Source organism: Lampris incognitus, chromosome 7 (genome assembly GCF_029633865.1).
Source record: "Lampris incognitus isolate fLamInc1 chromosome 7, fLamInc1.hap2, whole genome shotgun sequence".
In the NCBI taxonomy this organism is placed as follows: domain Eukaryota; kingdom Metazoa; phylum Chordata; class Actinopteri; order Lampriformes; family Lampridae; genus Lampris; species Lampris incognitus.
Window position 1 is genome coordinate 7,815,261 of NC_079217.1, and position 17,868 is coordinate 7,833,128.

The following is a 17,868-nucleotide window of genomic DNA, read 5'->3' on the forward strand; positions in this document are numbered from 1 at the left end:
CTAGCTGGCCAACCGAGACTAACGGTAATTTTAGGGTCACTTTTTGTGACACTTTTGTGACAAAAGAAACACAAAAGATGTGTCAGGGACCACACTTGTATTGTGTTATATAAAATACAATATACGTCATCACAGTCAGAATTGAAGGCGACAGAAAATGGGCTTTTTAACGCTGCAGGGAATGGCAAGAACTGAGCTGTACCCTACTGAGACTACGCCGAAGTGCATCGGCAACGCCTGCAACTGAGGAGGTCAATCAAATGAGAGGGCGGGAGCTTCCTCTCCACGCCGCTGCTCTGGAATCTGGATGTACATGTTGGAGCCTTGCAATGTAAACATGGTAGCCTTCTGAATATTAAAAAATCAAATTTTTCTGAACATCTGAGTGGTAGTAAGTTTTGTCGGTGGGGTCTAACAATATACTCCGCGGGAGTGAAATGGTGAATGTAAACTAACTTGTGTTTGTCTGTACTGGAAAACTCAGCTTTAACTGAATCTAATATACAGTAGCATGATGGTCACCAGTTCATACGAGTACCTTCTGCCCGCGAAATTATGCGTTCTTATGCTGAGCCAGAGAAGATCAGAGAGAGGGAGGACTGGGGAGGGTTGAATAGACGGAGGGAAAGGCAGCGGAGAAGCAAAGCAGGGGAGAGAGACTGAAAGGGAGAGACAGATGGACAGATAGGAGGCATCAGATAAGAGGAAAACGAGCAGAGGAAGGAGGAACAGCAGATAAGGGGGAGCTTTTAGACACCGAGAGGAATGTCAGCGTCTGGAATATGCAGGAGGCATGTAGAGAGAGACAGTATTGGGTTGTTAAACAGCAGGGGCCGCAGAGATGACGAAGAGGCTTCCTCCTCCTCCTCCTCTTCGTCTTCTCTGCCCTCATCTGTCACATTCCTCCCTTTCTCCGTGACGTCTCCATGGACGTGAGCACGTAGGGTGAGAAAACATACCAACACCCGAGCTAGGTGCCTCCTCGCAAGATGAAGCTTTCCAAGTTTTTGGCCTTTGCTGTGTGCATGTGCATGTGCACGTGTGTGTGTGTAAATATGTGGTTTTGGTGCATTAGCAGCTAGAATTATGAGAATGTCATGAATGGAAAAATGGATAGGATGGTAACTGCACTGCTCTATGTGTCTCCTTGTATACCGCTGAGGCTGGTGTAGTGAGGCGATGGGCTCTCACTGGTAAAATTCATTTTTAGTGTAACATTCATATTAGAAGTAATGTAATATTGATGCAGCAGGAGGAGCTTAATAATGCATGAGCACGTTGTCCGATCGTTTACTAAGGCGGCGGTGTTAAGGAAAGACTGTAGATAGTGAGGAAGAAGGGAGGGGGTGGAAAATGGGGGAGCCCCTTTACTGAGAAACTAACGGCAGGGGGACATTACTGTACATACAGTATCATCACAAACACACACACACACACACACACACACACACACACACACACACACACTCCCAGATGATTGATGGTGCCTGTGAGCTTCTCTATGTCTCTACATGTTAAGAAAGGAGATATTCAGAGAGAAACGAAGGCGTCCATCTTTTACGGAGCTCTTGGAAAATGACGGCCATGTTCATCTTAAGAGAGGGCAAATGAGAAGGGGGAGGAACAGAAGGCAGACTGGCCATTGATAGATTAGCCATTGATGCAATTAACCGATCAACAGCATCCAAATTCAAAGGGGTCTGAGGACAGTATACAGGTACAGGGTTTTAAGATAAGCCACACATATCATTCAATAGAAGTTTCCCTGATGATACTATGGAAAGTTACGGCAGCACAAATTTTTTGCATTAATCCATCCATCCATTCATTCATGTGATCGCAACCTGAGTAAAGTAAAATAGTACGCTTTTTTATTTTTAAAACAGGACCATCTTCCTTCTTTCCATCGACCATTGATTTTCTCATCTTCCAGAAAGAAAGACAATTTGCCTACTCACTCAGTTCTACTTACTGTCTCGCCCCTTTTGCACGCAATATAATATATACTATACATACACATATATACTGTGAACCTTTCCTTTGTCTGCTGGTCTTACTGTGTACTGTGCTTTTGATGACTGCATAACAAATTTTCCCTTCGGGGCAATAAATTGATTGATTGATTGATTGATTTTGTATAGCTAAATCAGCCTGAACTGATCTACTCTGCCCTAACTGTACTATGCTGACAGGCATTCACACTGCGACCCGTCTGACAGCCGTTGCATTTTCTTACCGAGTATTTTGAGTTGGTCACAAGCTCCTCCCCCTCCCTCAGCCAGCTGATCGTCGGTTTGGGATTTCCTTGGGCTGCGCAGCTAAGCATGGTGTTGCCCCCCTCCTTTGCCTCCACATACTGCGGGGGCGTTGCTGTGAAAGTGGGCGGGGCTGCAGAGGAAGGGATCACAGTCAAAACATTAATGGAAGAATACTATTGATTATCATAAAAATCTTATTTAATGGCCTTTCAAATTCCATTAAATTCCTTATAGATAGATAGCTAGATAGAGAGAGAGAGAGAGAGAGAGAGAGAGAGAGAGAGATAGAGATATTTTTTTCCTAAGGTTTAGATTCAGTGGGGTGCTTCGGTCGATGAAGTATTACTCGTTTTCAACAAATAAAAGATCCAAAATTGACTTTTTGTAGACTCGTGCTGTGCACGGGGCAGGTGTGTTCATCTGCACTCATCATCACAGAGAAGATGGTGGACAACGTTAACTTTCACGAACGAGTGAGGTAGGCGGGCAGATCGGCTCCAAATGCCCGAGCGGAAGTAGCTGGGCAATTTTTCATTTACACTCCCATTTATTCTCTCTGACCGGCACATGAAGAAGAGTCAACAAACCCAAAGAAGCCGACAACAGAACAAACTGTTATTCATTCATCTTCAGCCGCTTCTCCGGGGTCGGGTCGCGGTGGCAGCAAGCTAAGTAGGGCACTCCAAGCGTCCCTCTCCCCAGCAACGCCCTCCAGTTCCTCCTGGGGCATCCCAAGGCGTTCCCAGGCCAGATTGGACATGTAGTCCCTCCAGCGAGTTCCGGGTCTACCCCGGGGCTGGGAGGAGACCCGGAAAACCTCCAAAGGAAGGCGCCTAGGAGGCATCCTAATCAGATGCCTGAACCACCTCAACTGGCTCCTTTCGACACGAAGGAGCAGCAAACTGTTACATTTTTGCCCAATAGATGCACAAGCACACCTTTATTCATTATCTACAAATCTATTCTGAAGCCATCAAAACTTAACAAACCCGGGCGTCCGGGTAGCGTAGCGATCTATTCTTTGACTAAGTCTTTAAGTCTTCAATTGACTTCCCTAGTGCCTTCAACACCATCCGGTCAGCTCTACTGGGACAGCAACTGACAGCAGTGCAGGTAGATGCCCCCCTTGTGTCCTGGATTGTTGACTACCTTATTGGAAGACCACAATATGTAAGCTTACAACACTGTGTGTAAGACAGAGTGGTCAGCAAAACTGGGACTCAGCAGGGGACAGTCCTGTCTCCCTTCCTTTTCACTCTCTGCACCACGGACTTCAACTACCACACAGAGTCCTGCCATCTTCAGAAGTTCTCTGATGACTCTGCTATAGTGGATGCATCAGTAAGGGCGAGGAGGCTGAGTACAGGGCTGTGGTGGGAAACTTTATCACGTGGTGTGAGCAGAACAATCTGCAGCTCAATGTGACTAAGACAAAGGAGCTGGTTGTTGACCTGGGGAGGGACATGACACCAGTGACCCCTGTCTCCACCCAGGGGGTCAATGTGGACACTGTGGAATACTACACGTACCTGGGGGTGTATATAGACAGTAAACTGGACTGGGCTAAGAACACCGATGCCCTCTCCAAGAAGGGACAGAGCCGTCTCTACTTTTTGAGGAGGTTGAGGTCCCTCAGCATCTGCCAGACGATGCTCAGGATGTGGTGTGAGTCTGTGGTGGCCAGTGCTCTCCTGTTTGCTGTTGTGTGTTGGGGCAGCAGGTTGAGGGTAGCGGATGCAAACAAGCTCAACAAACTGATCCGTGAGGCCGGTGACGTTGTGGGGGTGGAACTGGATTCTCTGGTGGCAGTTTCTGACAGGACGACGCCGTTGCAATTATGTGCCATTATGGACAATGTCTCTCACCCTCTCCGTGACGTGCTGGGCGGGCACAGGAGTACTTTTAGTAACAGACTCATTCTGCCGAAAAGCACCACGGAGCGCCACAGGAGGTCATTCCTGCCTGTGGCCGTCAAACTTTACAACTCCTCCCACAGGGTGTCGGACACTCGGAGTTAATGGTCATTGGACCGGCCCTTCCACTTGTGTTACCCTGTCGGGTTTTGTTGGTGCTATTTGTTGTGTGCTTCGGTGGTGCAGTATAGATGGGGTGTTGTGTACACCATACTTGCTGATATATTTTGTTCTTATTTCTAGTTCTTGTTTTATCTTTTATTTCTATTCTTTTCTTGCTTCTATTTGTTTCTATTTTCTTGTTATCTTGAAAGTTTTTAGTTTTTTCTTATTAGAGCATGAGTGTCTGTAATAGAACCCAATTTCCCCACGGGGATGAATAAAGTGTTCTGATTCTGATTCTATTCCGTTGCCTACCAAGACGGGGATTGCTGGTTCGAATCCCCGTCTTACCTCCGGCTCGGTCAGGCGTACCTACAGATGCAATTGCCTGTGTTCATGGGTGGGAAGCTGGATGTGGGTATGTGTCCTAGTCGCTGCACTAGCACCTCCTCTGGTCAGTCGATGCGTCTGTTCGGGGGGGAGGGGGAACCGGGGGGGGGGGGGGTAGCGTGATCTTCCCACGCGCTACGTCCCCCTGGCGAAACCCCTCACCGTCAGGTGAAAAGAAGCGGCTGGCGACGCCACATGTATCGGAGGAGGCATGTGGTAGTCTGCAGCCCTCCCTGGACCGGCGGAGGGGGGGGGAGCAGCGACCAAGACGGCTTGGAAGAGTGGGGTAATTGGCCGGGTACAACTGGGGAGAAAAAAAAAGGGGGGGGGGGAACCTTAACAAACCAGCTGGGTCCAGTAATCCAGTGCATTTTTTAATACAAGATGTGACGTTGAGTTTCGCTTCAGAAAGAGAGGCATCAGTATACGAGCACATACGCACCTGGCATAAAGTAAAGAAACAGTCCAATTAGCACTTCCAGACACCTCCCCGTCTATCCTGCCACCCCAGCTTATCTCGCCAGTTACACCTGGGTGCGATGTTCTGACAGACACGGATTTAAATAAACTGGAAGTTTATGTTTTACTCGGTTCCAGGGCGCCACATCCGTTGTGAAGGTCCTCTGTTCTGCAAGACGGCGTGCATCGCTGGGTAGTTTTACTGTTGCATTGTCATGACGCAGCATCCTCAGCTCGATATGCTGATGTCACGTCGTCATCCAGCTCCTATAAAAACATATGATGATGCAACGTGTTTTGTGGGGGGGGGGGTTATGTGTGAAAATTCCTCGCGATAACTCTGATGTATCTGATGGGAATTTGCGTCACTCAATTGGGGAGGGGGGGAGGTGGCATCCGACAGCGAGCGCAAAGGCCGACGAGGGGGTTCATTCACACCAGCAGGTATGGGAACATCACACGGTGAAGCATCACAAGTTGTTCCACACGAAAATAAACGTTGGGGGGGGGGGGGGGGGGAGATGAGCATCGAAATTCGTGCCCTAGTTTTATTACTGCAGCTCCTCGTCCTCCGGTCTGACTCATCCTCGGGTTTATATCCTCCCGTGCTCCCACCACTGTTCTCCTCTGAGGACCACACACCACACCAGCAGATGGTCTGGACACCGGGCTCACAGGCTTGGCCGCTCCTCTGACGGCCTGCCGTACTGTATTCTCCCCTCACCGACGCCGTTTGTCTGTGTCACGTTATTCACTCGCTCCCTCTCTCCTCTTTCGCTTCCTGCGTCTAGCCATAGTGGACAACGCTCCGCAGGGAGCGCGCTTTTTTTCCTTCTTCTTCTTCTTCTTTTCTGTTCATTGATTTCACCTCATGAGAGCTTCAGGCAAGCGGAGCCGTTATATAACGAGAGCAGTACCCAAGGAAACTTTCTTTCCTTTTTACCCCCCCCCCCCCCGCCCTTTACCCACCGCTGTTCTCCTGAATCATTTATTCTTTACAAAACTCTGATCATCGTACAGAGGAGTGAAGAGGAGGAAGAGAAGAGGAGGAGGTGAGACAAGATCAAAAGTTGACTAGCCACAAACACACACACACACACACACACACACACACACACAAATACCATGTCTCCCTATACATGTGGGGACCCCCCATTGACTGCATTGATTCCCTAGCCCTTAACCCTTTTTTGGGTTGTACTTGGCCAATTACCCCACTCTTCCAAGCCATCCCGGTTGCTGCCCCCCCCCCCACCGATCCCGGGAGGGCTGCAGACTACCACATGCCTCCTCCGATACATGTGGAGTCGCCAGCCGCTTCTTTTCACCTGACGGTGTGGAGTTTCGCCAGGGGGACGTAGCGCATGGGAGGATCACGCTGTTCTCCCCAGTCCCCCCCCAAACAGGCACCCCGACTGACCAGAGGAGGCGCTAGTGCATACCCACATCCAGCTCCCCACCCGTAGACAGCTGCCCTGTGTCTGCAGGGCAGCCGGAGGTAACAAAGGGATTCGAACCGGCGATCCCCGTGTTGGTAGGCAACGGAATAGGCCGCCACGCCATCCAGACGCCCTTCTAGCCCTTAACCCTAACCTTAATCATCATAACTACATGCCTAACCTTAACACTTCCCCTAACATAATCCTAATTCTAACTTTAACCCTACACCAAAGTCCTAACCCTAAAATACACCCTTTTCCTCATAGGGACCCAAAAATTGTCCCCACAAAGTAGGTGATTTCGGGTTTTTCTATCCTATTGGTGACATTTGGTCCCCATTAGGATAGAAAAACGTGGTACACACACACACAACCTCGCAAATCTATCCTTGTGGGGCCCCCTCATTGACAACATTCATTCCCTAGCCCTTAACCCTAACCTTAACCCCACAAACTACATGCCTAACCTTAACCCTTACCCTAACCTAACCCCAACTCTAACCTGAACCCTAAAACCCAGTCCTAACTCTAAAATAGACCCCTTTCCTTGTGGGGCCCCATAAAATGGCCCCACAAGGTAGGTGGTTTCTGGTTTTTCTATCCTAAAGGGTCCATTTGGGCCCCGTTAGGTTAGAAACACACACACACACACACACACACACACACACAAACACACACACACACACAGAGACGTACTTTGTTACTCTGTCCGTCAAAGGCTGAAAAGCTCAGTGATCACCGGACTGCCGCAGGAAGAGAGAAAGGAGGAGAGGACAGAAGGACACGAGAGAAGACGAGCGTAGAAAAAGGAGAGAGAGGAGAGGAGGGAGGGCACAAAGTGGCCTCGCTGTCTTTTTTTGGGCACAAGGCCGCGCCATCTGACACCTGCCACCGACTGGGCATGGATTTCTTGCCCGCTTGGCAGGAAGTTAAGGGCAGCGAACAGGAACTCAAAGCAGGAGTGTATTGCAAAACACTGCCGGCCAAAGGAAATGACTGCGCTCAGTGTTCGCTCGCGCGGTGTTCGGTGGACGACGGCACCTGCTTCCTTCCTCCAGACGGGCCTTCAGAGGACCGGTTCGTATAGGACACGGAGTCACAATATCAGTTCCCTTCACAGATGTCTGCACACAGACACGGCCGCCGCTGGTTATTTGACCGCGCTCGGTGCTTCGGTGAAGTCCGCAGTCTGCCTTTAGATCGAGACGACAGAAACGCCAGCTTTTGTTCTTTTTTAAAAGCGGACCTCCATCTGTATGTGTTTGTGTGTGTCCTCCTGCGTGGGTATACCGTGTGTCTCTATTGCACACACACACACACACACACACACACACACACACACACACACACACATAATCCCCAGCACATCATGCGGCACAACAGCGTGGAAACGATCAGCAAATTGACGGCCGAGTTGATTGGCAGCAGTTCAGTTGATATAATGTTGATATATGATGAATCAGTTGAGTCGTTTGTCGAGTAAAAATGCCACACGGCTTCACAAAGGCAGATGTCAAATTTGTTTGCCGTTCTCTGATTTATCACATCATAAAATCCATATTCAAAGGCTTCGTTTTTTTGGGCCGCTGGTCAGAACTTCCAGTATTTCTCATTATCTTTAACATTTTCGAGCGAAAAATAATTAATAGGTCGAAAAAATTAATTGGTCGATTAATAAATAATGAAAATAATTGTCGGTTGCAGCCGTAACGTGTAGCATGCCACATATACTCTACATATGAATATGAGAGATACTGTTGGGATGTTATTTACCAAAAACCCTGGAGAATCAATTATAGCCGAGGGGCCTGAGAAGAAAGGAGAATGGACACCGAGCGAGAGAGAGAGACAGAGACAGAGAGCCCCTGAGTGAGATGGGGGGTGGGTGAGACAGAGAGAGAGAGAGAGAGAGAGAGAGAAATGCATAGAAAGAGAGAGCAAGGGAGAGAGAGGGGGGATACAGAGAGAGAGAGACAGAGAGGGAGACAGACAGAGAGAGAGAGGGAGACAGAGAGAGAGACAGAAAGGCATAGAGAGAGAGAGAGAGAGAGAGAGAGAGAGAGAGAGAGAGAGAGAGAGAGAGAGAGAGAGAGAGAGAGAGAGAGAGAGAGAGAGCGAGGGAGAGAAAGAGAGTGGGTGAGTGAGAGAGAGAAAAAGGTACAGAGAGAGAGAGCAAGCAAGGGAGAGAGGGGTATAGAGAGCGAGAGAGAGACATAGAAATACAGAGAGGGAGAGAGAGAGAGAGAGGGAGAGGGAGAGAGAGACAACAGTCCAAGTTGTGAATAGAAACTAATGAGGCTACAGAAATGCAGCGCTGCCGCTACAGGATGAGGTTTCATACAAACACACTTTTTACCCTCTGAACAAAGTTCAGAGGGTAAAAAGTAAGCATGCTGCATTTGAACACACACACACACACACACACACACACACACACACACACACACACACACACACACACACACACACACAAGAAAATATCGTGTATTGTGTCGATAATGACCTTTTATATAGATCAGCATCTTTCAGCCGGCAGTGACTATGCGGCGACGGGGTGTGTAAATGGGACTTCACAGTGTTTCATGTGCGTGTCATCATTATTCAAACACAACAGGCTCGCCCATTGTAAAACATATGCATTGTCAAGCTGAATATGCAGTAGTTCTCACACGGTGTGCACAAGTTAACAGACCAAATAAACGCAGTGTGTGTGTGTGTGTATGTGTGTGTGTGTGTAAGGGCCTTGGCGGTATTTTGCTCACAAACTTCTCTTAACGTAACAGTGGCTATCTGAAGTTAGGGACCGGCGATGCTCGCTCACAGAAAATCTCCGCGTCTGGCTGAAGCAATTATTTCCCAACGCCCGCGTGAAAAATCGTCCATCCACTTACGCTACCCAGCGACAGAACCTCCACGAAGGAACTGCAGAGGGCAGCGTTTGTACCGGCGGACATATCCGCAGCGGTTATTCTACTGTGTCCTTGCTGCCTCCCGCATCTGCAGAGAGGAAACGTCTATTAATCCACGTTTCCTGCACAACAGCTGGAACGGCCCTTCACAAAACATCAGCAGCTGTTCTCACATGAATAAAGGGTGGCGATAAAGGGCCTCAAAAGCGGGAAACGTACACGGTAGCCACTGCACTGCCAGCTCCCTTGATGAAATCCAAGGTACACATGACGCCGTCGCATCCTCTGAGCCACCGAGGCGTCGCTGGGAAATGCAAAGGTGCAGATTCCCCCCCCCACCCTTTCCTTTCCCGCCTGCTCATCACTTTGATAGCTCTCAAGACTATCACCGAACATCCCTGCCGGAAACGCTTCACATGGGCTCACAATCAATTCTCCTCTAACCGGCATCTCATCCTGTCTCCCCGACCCCGCCGCATTCGGTCCTGATAATGACTGGAGGCGAGGAAACCCGCAAACCCTAACCAACGGAAAAGTCAAACTGGAACACGGTTCTTTTTTGATAGTTGCACCATCCTTTTTTTTTTTTAATAGACAGCAGGCAATGACTTTCACCAAAGACAGATGGAATAGTCTGACGACTGGGGTGGGGGCGGGGGGGGGATGGAGGGTATTCCACATCTAATCTTCAAGATGTAGTCTAATTCATAAAATTAACCCAGGGCGTCCGGGTGGTGTGGCGGTCTATTCTGTTGTCTGCCAACGCGGGGATCGCCGGTTTGAATCCCTGTGATACCTCCGGTTTGGTCGGGCCTCCCTACAGACACAATTGGCCGTGTCTGCGGGTGGGAAGCCGGATGTGGGTATGTGTCCCGGTCACTGCACTAGCGCCTCCTCTGGACGGTCGGGTCGGGGCGCCAGTTCGGGGGGGAGGGGGAACTGGGGGTGAATAGCGTGATCCTCCCACGCACTACGTCCCCCTGGCGAAACTCCTCACTGTCAGGTGAAAAGAAGCGGCTGGCGACTCTACATGTATCGGAGGAGGCATGTGGTAGTCTGCAGCCCTCCCCGGATCGGCAGAGGGGTTGGAGCAGAGACCGGGACGGCTCGGAAGAGTGGGGTAACTGACCAGATACAATTGGGTAGAAAAAAAGGGGGGGGAATTAACCCTAACCCTTTCCCTAAGAACTACCCCAATCCCAACCTTAACCCTAAAATGATCCAAAAACAACCAAACTCTAAACCTAACCTGAACCCTGACCTGAACCCTGACCTGAACCCTAACCTGAACCCTAACCTTAACACTGAGACGAATTTTAATAGCGAATTCTAAACGTTAATACCAGACCCAAGCCTAACCATGACTATAACCCTAGCCCAAAACCTAAACCCCCGCCCAGAAATATGTCCCCGTGAGATAGATGCTCTCTGATTTTACTATCTTTATGAGTACATGGGGTCCCCATGAGGACACAAAATGTGTATATACACACACACACACACACACACCCCCATGAGGACACACACACACACACACACACACCCCCATGAGGACACACACACACACACACACACACACACACGTTCCCAGATGAGAGAGCACATGACTCACCATTGACCGTGAGGTGCACCCAGCTGCCGTTGTGGAAGGTGTCGTACTGCTGCTCCAGCATCAGGACCCTGCACTCATACCAGCCCTGGTCCTCGGAGCGCACCGGGTCGATCTGCAGGGAGGCCTTCCCGTGCAGGGAGGCCCGACCTGGAGAGAGACAGGCAGGAGAACAAGCAACGCCGGGGATCAGAGGTTTGTCAGCTCAAATGCTCCTTAAAGGAACAGTTCGGCTTTTTTCTATCTCTATTTTATACTAGGCGCTCTCGCAGTGCGTAGGTAGGTTTCGTTTTCACGGTCATCCATCCTGTTCTTCTTCCTGGACACCCGGCTCCAGCTTACCATCGCTACAGTTCAATGCAATTAATGGGGGACAAATCCACCATCCTCGTCCAGCGCAACAAAGGACGCCACGGTTCAGCTAAGGCTAACGTGGTGCTACTACAGCCTATCATAGCGAATTTGAGCGGTCATTTTAAAATTTTACTTTCGTTTACTGCCATGTTACTTCCTGCAACACAGCCTACAAGCAAAGCGAAGCAAACGCTATTTATCAATAAAGATAAAAAATAAAAAATCAACATCCATCCATCCATCTATTATCTGAACCGCTTATCCTGCTCTCGGGGTCGCAGGGATGCTGGAGCCTATCCCGGCAGTCATTGGTCGGCTGGCGGGGGAGACACCCTGGATAGGCCGCCAGGTCATCACACAGGGCCCACACATATTTTCAAAATGGCTGCTCCGATTCACTATGATAGACTGCTGTAGCACCATGTTAGCGCTGGCTGAACTGTGGCATGTTTTTTTTTAACCTTAACAAGGATTGTAGCGTTGTCTGTTAATTACATTTAACTAGATGGCAAGCTGGAGGTGTGCACCCGGTATAAAGAAAAAGATGGATGACTGTGAAAATGAAACATACCCATAGACCACATAATAACTAGTGAGTATAAAATAGATAGACTTCAAAAAAAGAAAATTTATGGAGATCGAAATGGTGCGCGGGGGGCTGGAATCGGCAGAAACACCACCGTTTTTACATAATTTCCCCTTATTTATATCATCTACTCATATATTCGTAATGTGTGTGTGTGTGTTAGTTAGTGTAGATAGTGGGACCGAAAACTAAAGCACTTATGATCCTAATTATTTTTGGAGGTGGTAGGTATTGTCTCAGAGAGTAAGGGGGAAAATCCCAGAAAATTAAAAGTATGCATAATTATGCAAAATATGCACTTTTCTAAAAATGGCTAAAAAACCACTTTTCTCGGCATTTCAGATGATTCTGAGCATCTTTGATTTTTTCCCCTATATAAAAAAAAAATTTCCTGGGACTTAGAAATGTTTTGGCATTATGCAAAATATATGCATTTTTGCAAAAATGCACTTATGATCCTCATTTTTTTTGGAGGTGGTAGGTATTGTTCCAGAGAGGACCAGAAAAATAGAAGAAATTTAAAATATAATTATAATAATTATGCATAATTATGCAAAATATGCATTTTCTAAAAATGGCTAAAAAACACTTTTCTCGGCATTTCAGATGATTCTGAGTATTTGGGGGGAGGGGGAGTTGGAGTGGGGGGGGGGGGTTTAGGGGCAGGGGGAAGGCGGTTAGCTGGCAGGATGAAGAGGAGGGAGATTTAGACGGGTGGAGAACCCAACCGCTACATTGTAGCGGGGTTCTTCTAGTATGTATTATATATTTGAAACACCGAGCAGAACTCAAGTAAGAGAGTCCGCTTGCTGCCGTTTCGGTTTGTTTTTCTCTTCCGATGCATCTTCTGTGCAGCGACGCTACAGGCCGGCACTTATTCCGATATCTCTCTACAAGGAAAAAACCGCCGCTGAAGAAGCAAATAAAAAAAACTGCCAGGTGAATTACGCCTCTCATGCTCATCCGTCTGTTTTGGAGGTTGAGGCGCGGCAGAGAAATCAAATGATTCGACTCTTTGCGGCAATAAAAAGGTCGATTATTTCTTATTGTCTGAGTCGGATATAAATCCCTCTCTGAATATCCACTCGCACAACATAATGATAAACACACAAAACAACAAACTCGCTTATTAACACGCAGATACGCAACAACAGCTGTGGATTTAAAGTCTGCTGACACACGAATGACAGGTCTAACGGCGTCTCATAACACAACCTCTCTGGAATTTGCAACTTCCTGTAACTTGCTGTGAGTTTGAGTACCGCTCAGTGCTGTATGAATGTTATATCAGGGATCAGCGACATTTATCTGACATTTCATTTCATGTAGTTGTGTACATGAAATGAAATATTGTTTCCCCCCCCAGCCCAACAGTGCAACACAAAGACACAAACACATATCCAAACTACAAGAACACATATGTCCAAACTACAAAAACTACAAAAGTATCCAACATATTAAAATTAAAAACACTGAGAATTGAACTGAACTTGAATTGAATTGAATTGAGAGAGTGAACGCCAGCCAGGATGACTGTCGGAACTGCCGGTCTGCATGGGCTAGCAGTTAGCTTAGCCTGCCCCGCTTCCGTGTCCTGTCAGATCGCCCTCGGTGCTTCCGCTTCAGGCACAGCTCCGGGCAGGGCCGTGGTCTCTGGGACCACAGGATGCAGCAGACCAACCCCTCACAGCCGATCCAGCGTCAGCTCTCCCAGCCAGACACCTTCGACACACCTCCCCGCACTCCACACGATGACACCAAAAACACAGTCAATGCTAGGCAAGGCTGCCGGCAGACCGCCCTCTGTGTCATCGGAACTGCCGGTCTGCATGGGCTAGCAGTTAGCTTAGCCTGCCCCGCTTCCGCGTCCTGTCAGACCGCCCTTGGTGCTTCCGCTTCGGGCACAGCTCCGGGCAGGGCCGTGGTCCAGGGCCACAGGACGCAGCAGACCAAGCTCTCCCAGCCGATCCAGTGTCAGCTCTCCCAGCCATCAAACGAAGACAACTTAGACGCAGATGTGGACAATGACACTGCATGGAGGGTACTGGATGAGGCCGCCGCAAACATAAGTTCATGCCGCCATCTTCCCACATGGTACTGGGTGAGGCCGCTGCAAACCTGAGTTCACGCCACCATCTTCCCGCGATAAGGACTTCCTCTTCACCTCGACATGATGTTAAGTAGAAAATACAACAACGACTAACACTGATTTTTTTTTTAAACTTGAGTATACTACATACTCATAGTTCAATGTATACTTAGGTTCACATATATTCTATGATAATCAACATTATAAGTAAAATACACAGAAATAAAAGGTAACACAACAAAAATTGTCTAGGTCTGCTCAAAATTGCTATTATTAAGCCATAATTGCTCTACCGAGTCTTGCTGGTCTGATGTCCTTTTTAGTACAGGGTGAAAACAACACTTGGTTTCATCCAATATTCTGGCCGAAATTAGATCTACATAGAAATCTATACTTAATCTCAGCTCACAACTCATTCAGGCTGTAGAATGAATTCTGAAAGAGGACCTCAGGTGCCATCGCCTCAGAGGCGTGTCGAAGACTCCCAACGCCCAGATAAGCATCCGGTGTCCTACCATAAATGATTTCAGTAATTCAACAATAACAAACAGATGCAGGCTGCCAAGGAAATCTAACAACTCCTCCGGTCTTATTTTTATCAGGACATGTTGAGAGCCCCCAGACACACCTTTGCACTTAGCCCAGAGGTCGACCTCCTCCCTGCCTCGCTTTTCTTTGATGGCATCATGGGAGGTAATTTGACGGCTGACGGTAAAGCCCATGGACAAAGTAGGGCAGAAGTGAGCCAGACCCCGAGCAATATGATGACAGAGCTACTGCTGCACCACGCGTGTCCCTATCTTAAAATTCCCCTTAATCCCGTGAGGAGATGACAGAGAAAAACGAAAGCATCGCTAACGTCTCGCAGGTAATCAAGAGTCGAGGATGGCAAATGTATTTGCATGCAGGAGCCGTCCATCAGAGACCCCCACATCCAGGTACTGCGAGAGATTTACTGTCCAGTGCCACTCTCAATGTTCAAGATGTGTGCCATAGTATATGTGGTGGGAAGGCATCCTGCTAATACATATAACTTATTTGTGAGGGCAACCTCTTCAGGATGAAGGTACCAGGGGTGTTCAGAGGCTCACGCTTATTGAGTGACAGCCAGTTTCACCAATGTCCTCCCTCAAGAAGAAGTGCAGCGCTGTGCTGAAATTTCTTTAATGCATAATTTGGGCAATGGAAGATGAGCTGCATGTGTAAATGTACGAGGACAATATGTCTTGATCCATGCTCAATAATCCAGGTAAGTTCAACTCTGTGGACACCCACGATCAAGTTCACCAGGGAGGATGTGAAAAATGACAGGTCAGCCTTCTTAGACTGTGAAATTGCAGTTGGTGATGGGGGACATTTGATTGTTGATGTTTACCGCAAACCAACACATACTGTTCAGTGCTTAAGGTTTGACTCTCATCATCCACTGGAGCACAAACTAGGAGCCGTCAGGACGCTGTACCACCGAGCTGACGACGTCCCCACCGCCACAGCGTCCGGGGAAGGGGAGAAATCCCACATTAAACGGGCCCTGGTTATGTGTGGTGATCCTAACTGGGTGTTTGTCAAAGCCAGGAAGACGCCCAAACGGTGCACCAGCCAATCGAAGAGAGGAGAAGGACAACAGCTGTCAACCAGTGTAAACCAGTGGTAAGTGGCGGGAGTGTCGGAACAGTTGAGACGTGTAACTTCCAAACGCCGCATCTCAGTTGCTTTCGAACCCCAAAACACGCCATCTTGATGCACGCTCCACAATCCGGGTAAGAAACTCAAAGAGGGTTGAATCAGTTCATCTGGACACAACGAGAGCAGAAATTTGACATTTGCCAAAACTGCACAGCATGTCTTCGAAAAGCTCTCAAAGTGTGCCGTGAAATTTCAAGTTAACACAATATCTGGACCCCCCCCTCCCCACCGCCGCTGCCACCCCACTCTTCACAATGAGATGGATCAAAGTCACCGGGCTTTGATTCAACCAAAATGAAAATGGCTCCATTTAAAATTGAGTCTTTCCACGATCCATACCACTCCACAATCCCCCACGATTACCAAAACGAATAGAAGCCCTGGGCCAGCGGCAAAGTGCCCTGTGATATCAGGATTAATGTATGAAATTACCTGGTGGGACCACGATGGTGGTTTTTGGGGTGGTGGTGGTGGTGGTGGTGGGGGGGGCAGTCTTTGATGCCTGATGAGGCAGTTGGATTAAAGTAGAAAAAAGTATTTGGCGTTAACGCTGAAAAAGACCAGCCTTTAACACACACAGACACACACACACACACACACACACACACACACCTTTTCTTTTTTTTTGCTCTGCGGCTCAGGATAAATTGGAATTCTGAAAGAAGAAGGAAGTCACAAGGGATGAGAGAAGTTGAGGAGTTGAGGAAACCAGGCATGGTGAAATCTTCAACGGGCTAAGCTGTCTCTGTCTCCGAGCTTCAAGCCCGCGGCTCACATGGCTGCCTCTGACAGCCCAACAGACTAAAACATCCGCCGCCGCTCCGTCTGACGGCTGTTCTGAGATGGGAGCGTTTTCAGCCAACTTTGAAGTGTGGATGTACCCGTAAGTACGGCCGCCTGTTCCGTCAGTCAGGAGTGGCAGGCGGACGTCTTTATGTCGAGGGCGGGCCGAATTGCTCCACCAGCACTGTATGCAGATCCATTAGGACAGATACCCTCACCCTGGGAATGCTGGCATACTTAGGGCAGGAAACTGACGGGCTTCTTTTTTTTTTTTTTTTTTTAGCAGAAAATCAATAAAGCAACAGAGAGAGGGGTGGTGGGACTGCTGTCTTGCAGTAAAACGGTAGCTTGTCTTTTAAAATAAGAGCCACGTCTATTTTTTGCCCGGGGTTTTGAAGTGCTGAGCGGGGCGCGCAGCGGCGGTGGTGGCGTGATGAGCCGGGGATCTACCCCGGCTCCTGTTTGTCAAAGGAACTGAGATGGTGCTGCCGTAGACACAATTAATGCTGCTGTATCCACGTCAGGAGCAACACACACACACACAGACTTTTTTTGGGGGGGGGGGGATTTTCCCCCCATTTTCTCCCCAGTTGTATCCGGCCAATTACACCACCCTTCCGAGCCGTCCCAGTTGCTGCTCCACCCCCTCTGCTGATCCGGGGAGGGCTGCAGACTACCACATGCCTCCTCCCATACATGTGGAGTCGCCAGCCGCCTCTTTTCACCTGACAGGAGGAGTTTCGCCAGGGGGACGTAGCGCGTGGGAGAAACACGCTATTCCCCCCAGTTCCCCCTCCTGCCTGAACAGGCACCCCATCTGACCAGAGGAGGCGCTAGTGCAGCGACCAGGACACACACCCACATCCGGCTTGTAACTGTAAAGAGGGGATTCTAAAACCCGGTGGTGCGGCAAATTTGGCAGACATGTAAGTCTGGTACACACGAGTGTTTAAAAATAAATTTAGACATATTTCGCAACAACAGCAACAAAAAACAAAATCAACAACAGCATGCTAAAAAAGTAACATAGGGGGGGGAAAGGGTTTAAAAACAAGGCCTCGAACCCCACAATCATCTTGTGTTTCACGTCTATCCCCTGCCATTTTATAACACGTTATAAGAAGATGTGACAAAGATATTATAAACTACTAATAAGTCCCACTGGTCGAACGGTTAGTGACGTCGCCTTTTGGTGCAGTAACCGCCGTATCGAATCCCGCACCGGGCAAGAAAATAACCGGTTACAATATCTTGATTTTTTTATTTTTTACATTTCGCCTCGACTTTTAAT

At 48.5% G+C, this 17,868-nt stretch overlaps 1 protein-coding gene across 1 annotated transcript in view; it reads right to left on the bottom strand.

Moving 5' to 3' along the window:
• igsf9ba (immunoglobulin superfamily, member 9Ba) overlaps positions 1 to 17,868 on the bottom strand; it is an 86,689-nt gene that overhangs the window by 37,618 nt on the left and 31,203 nt on the right. Inside the window, exons 3-4 of the mRNA XM_056283979.1 lie at positions 11,083 to 11,229; positions 2,237 to 2,388 (exon numbers count right to left, since the gene is read on the bottom strand). Coding sequence (XP_056139954.1) covers positions 2,237 to 2,388; positions 11,083 to 11,229 — 299 coding nt within the window. The remainder of the gene's footprint in view (positions 1 to 2,236; positions 2,389 to 11,082; positions 11,230 to 17,868) is intronic.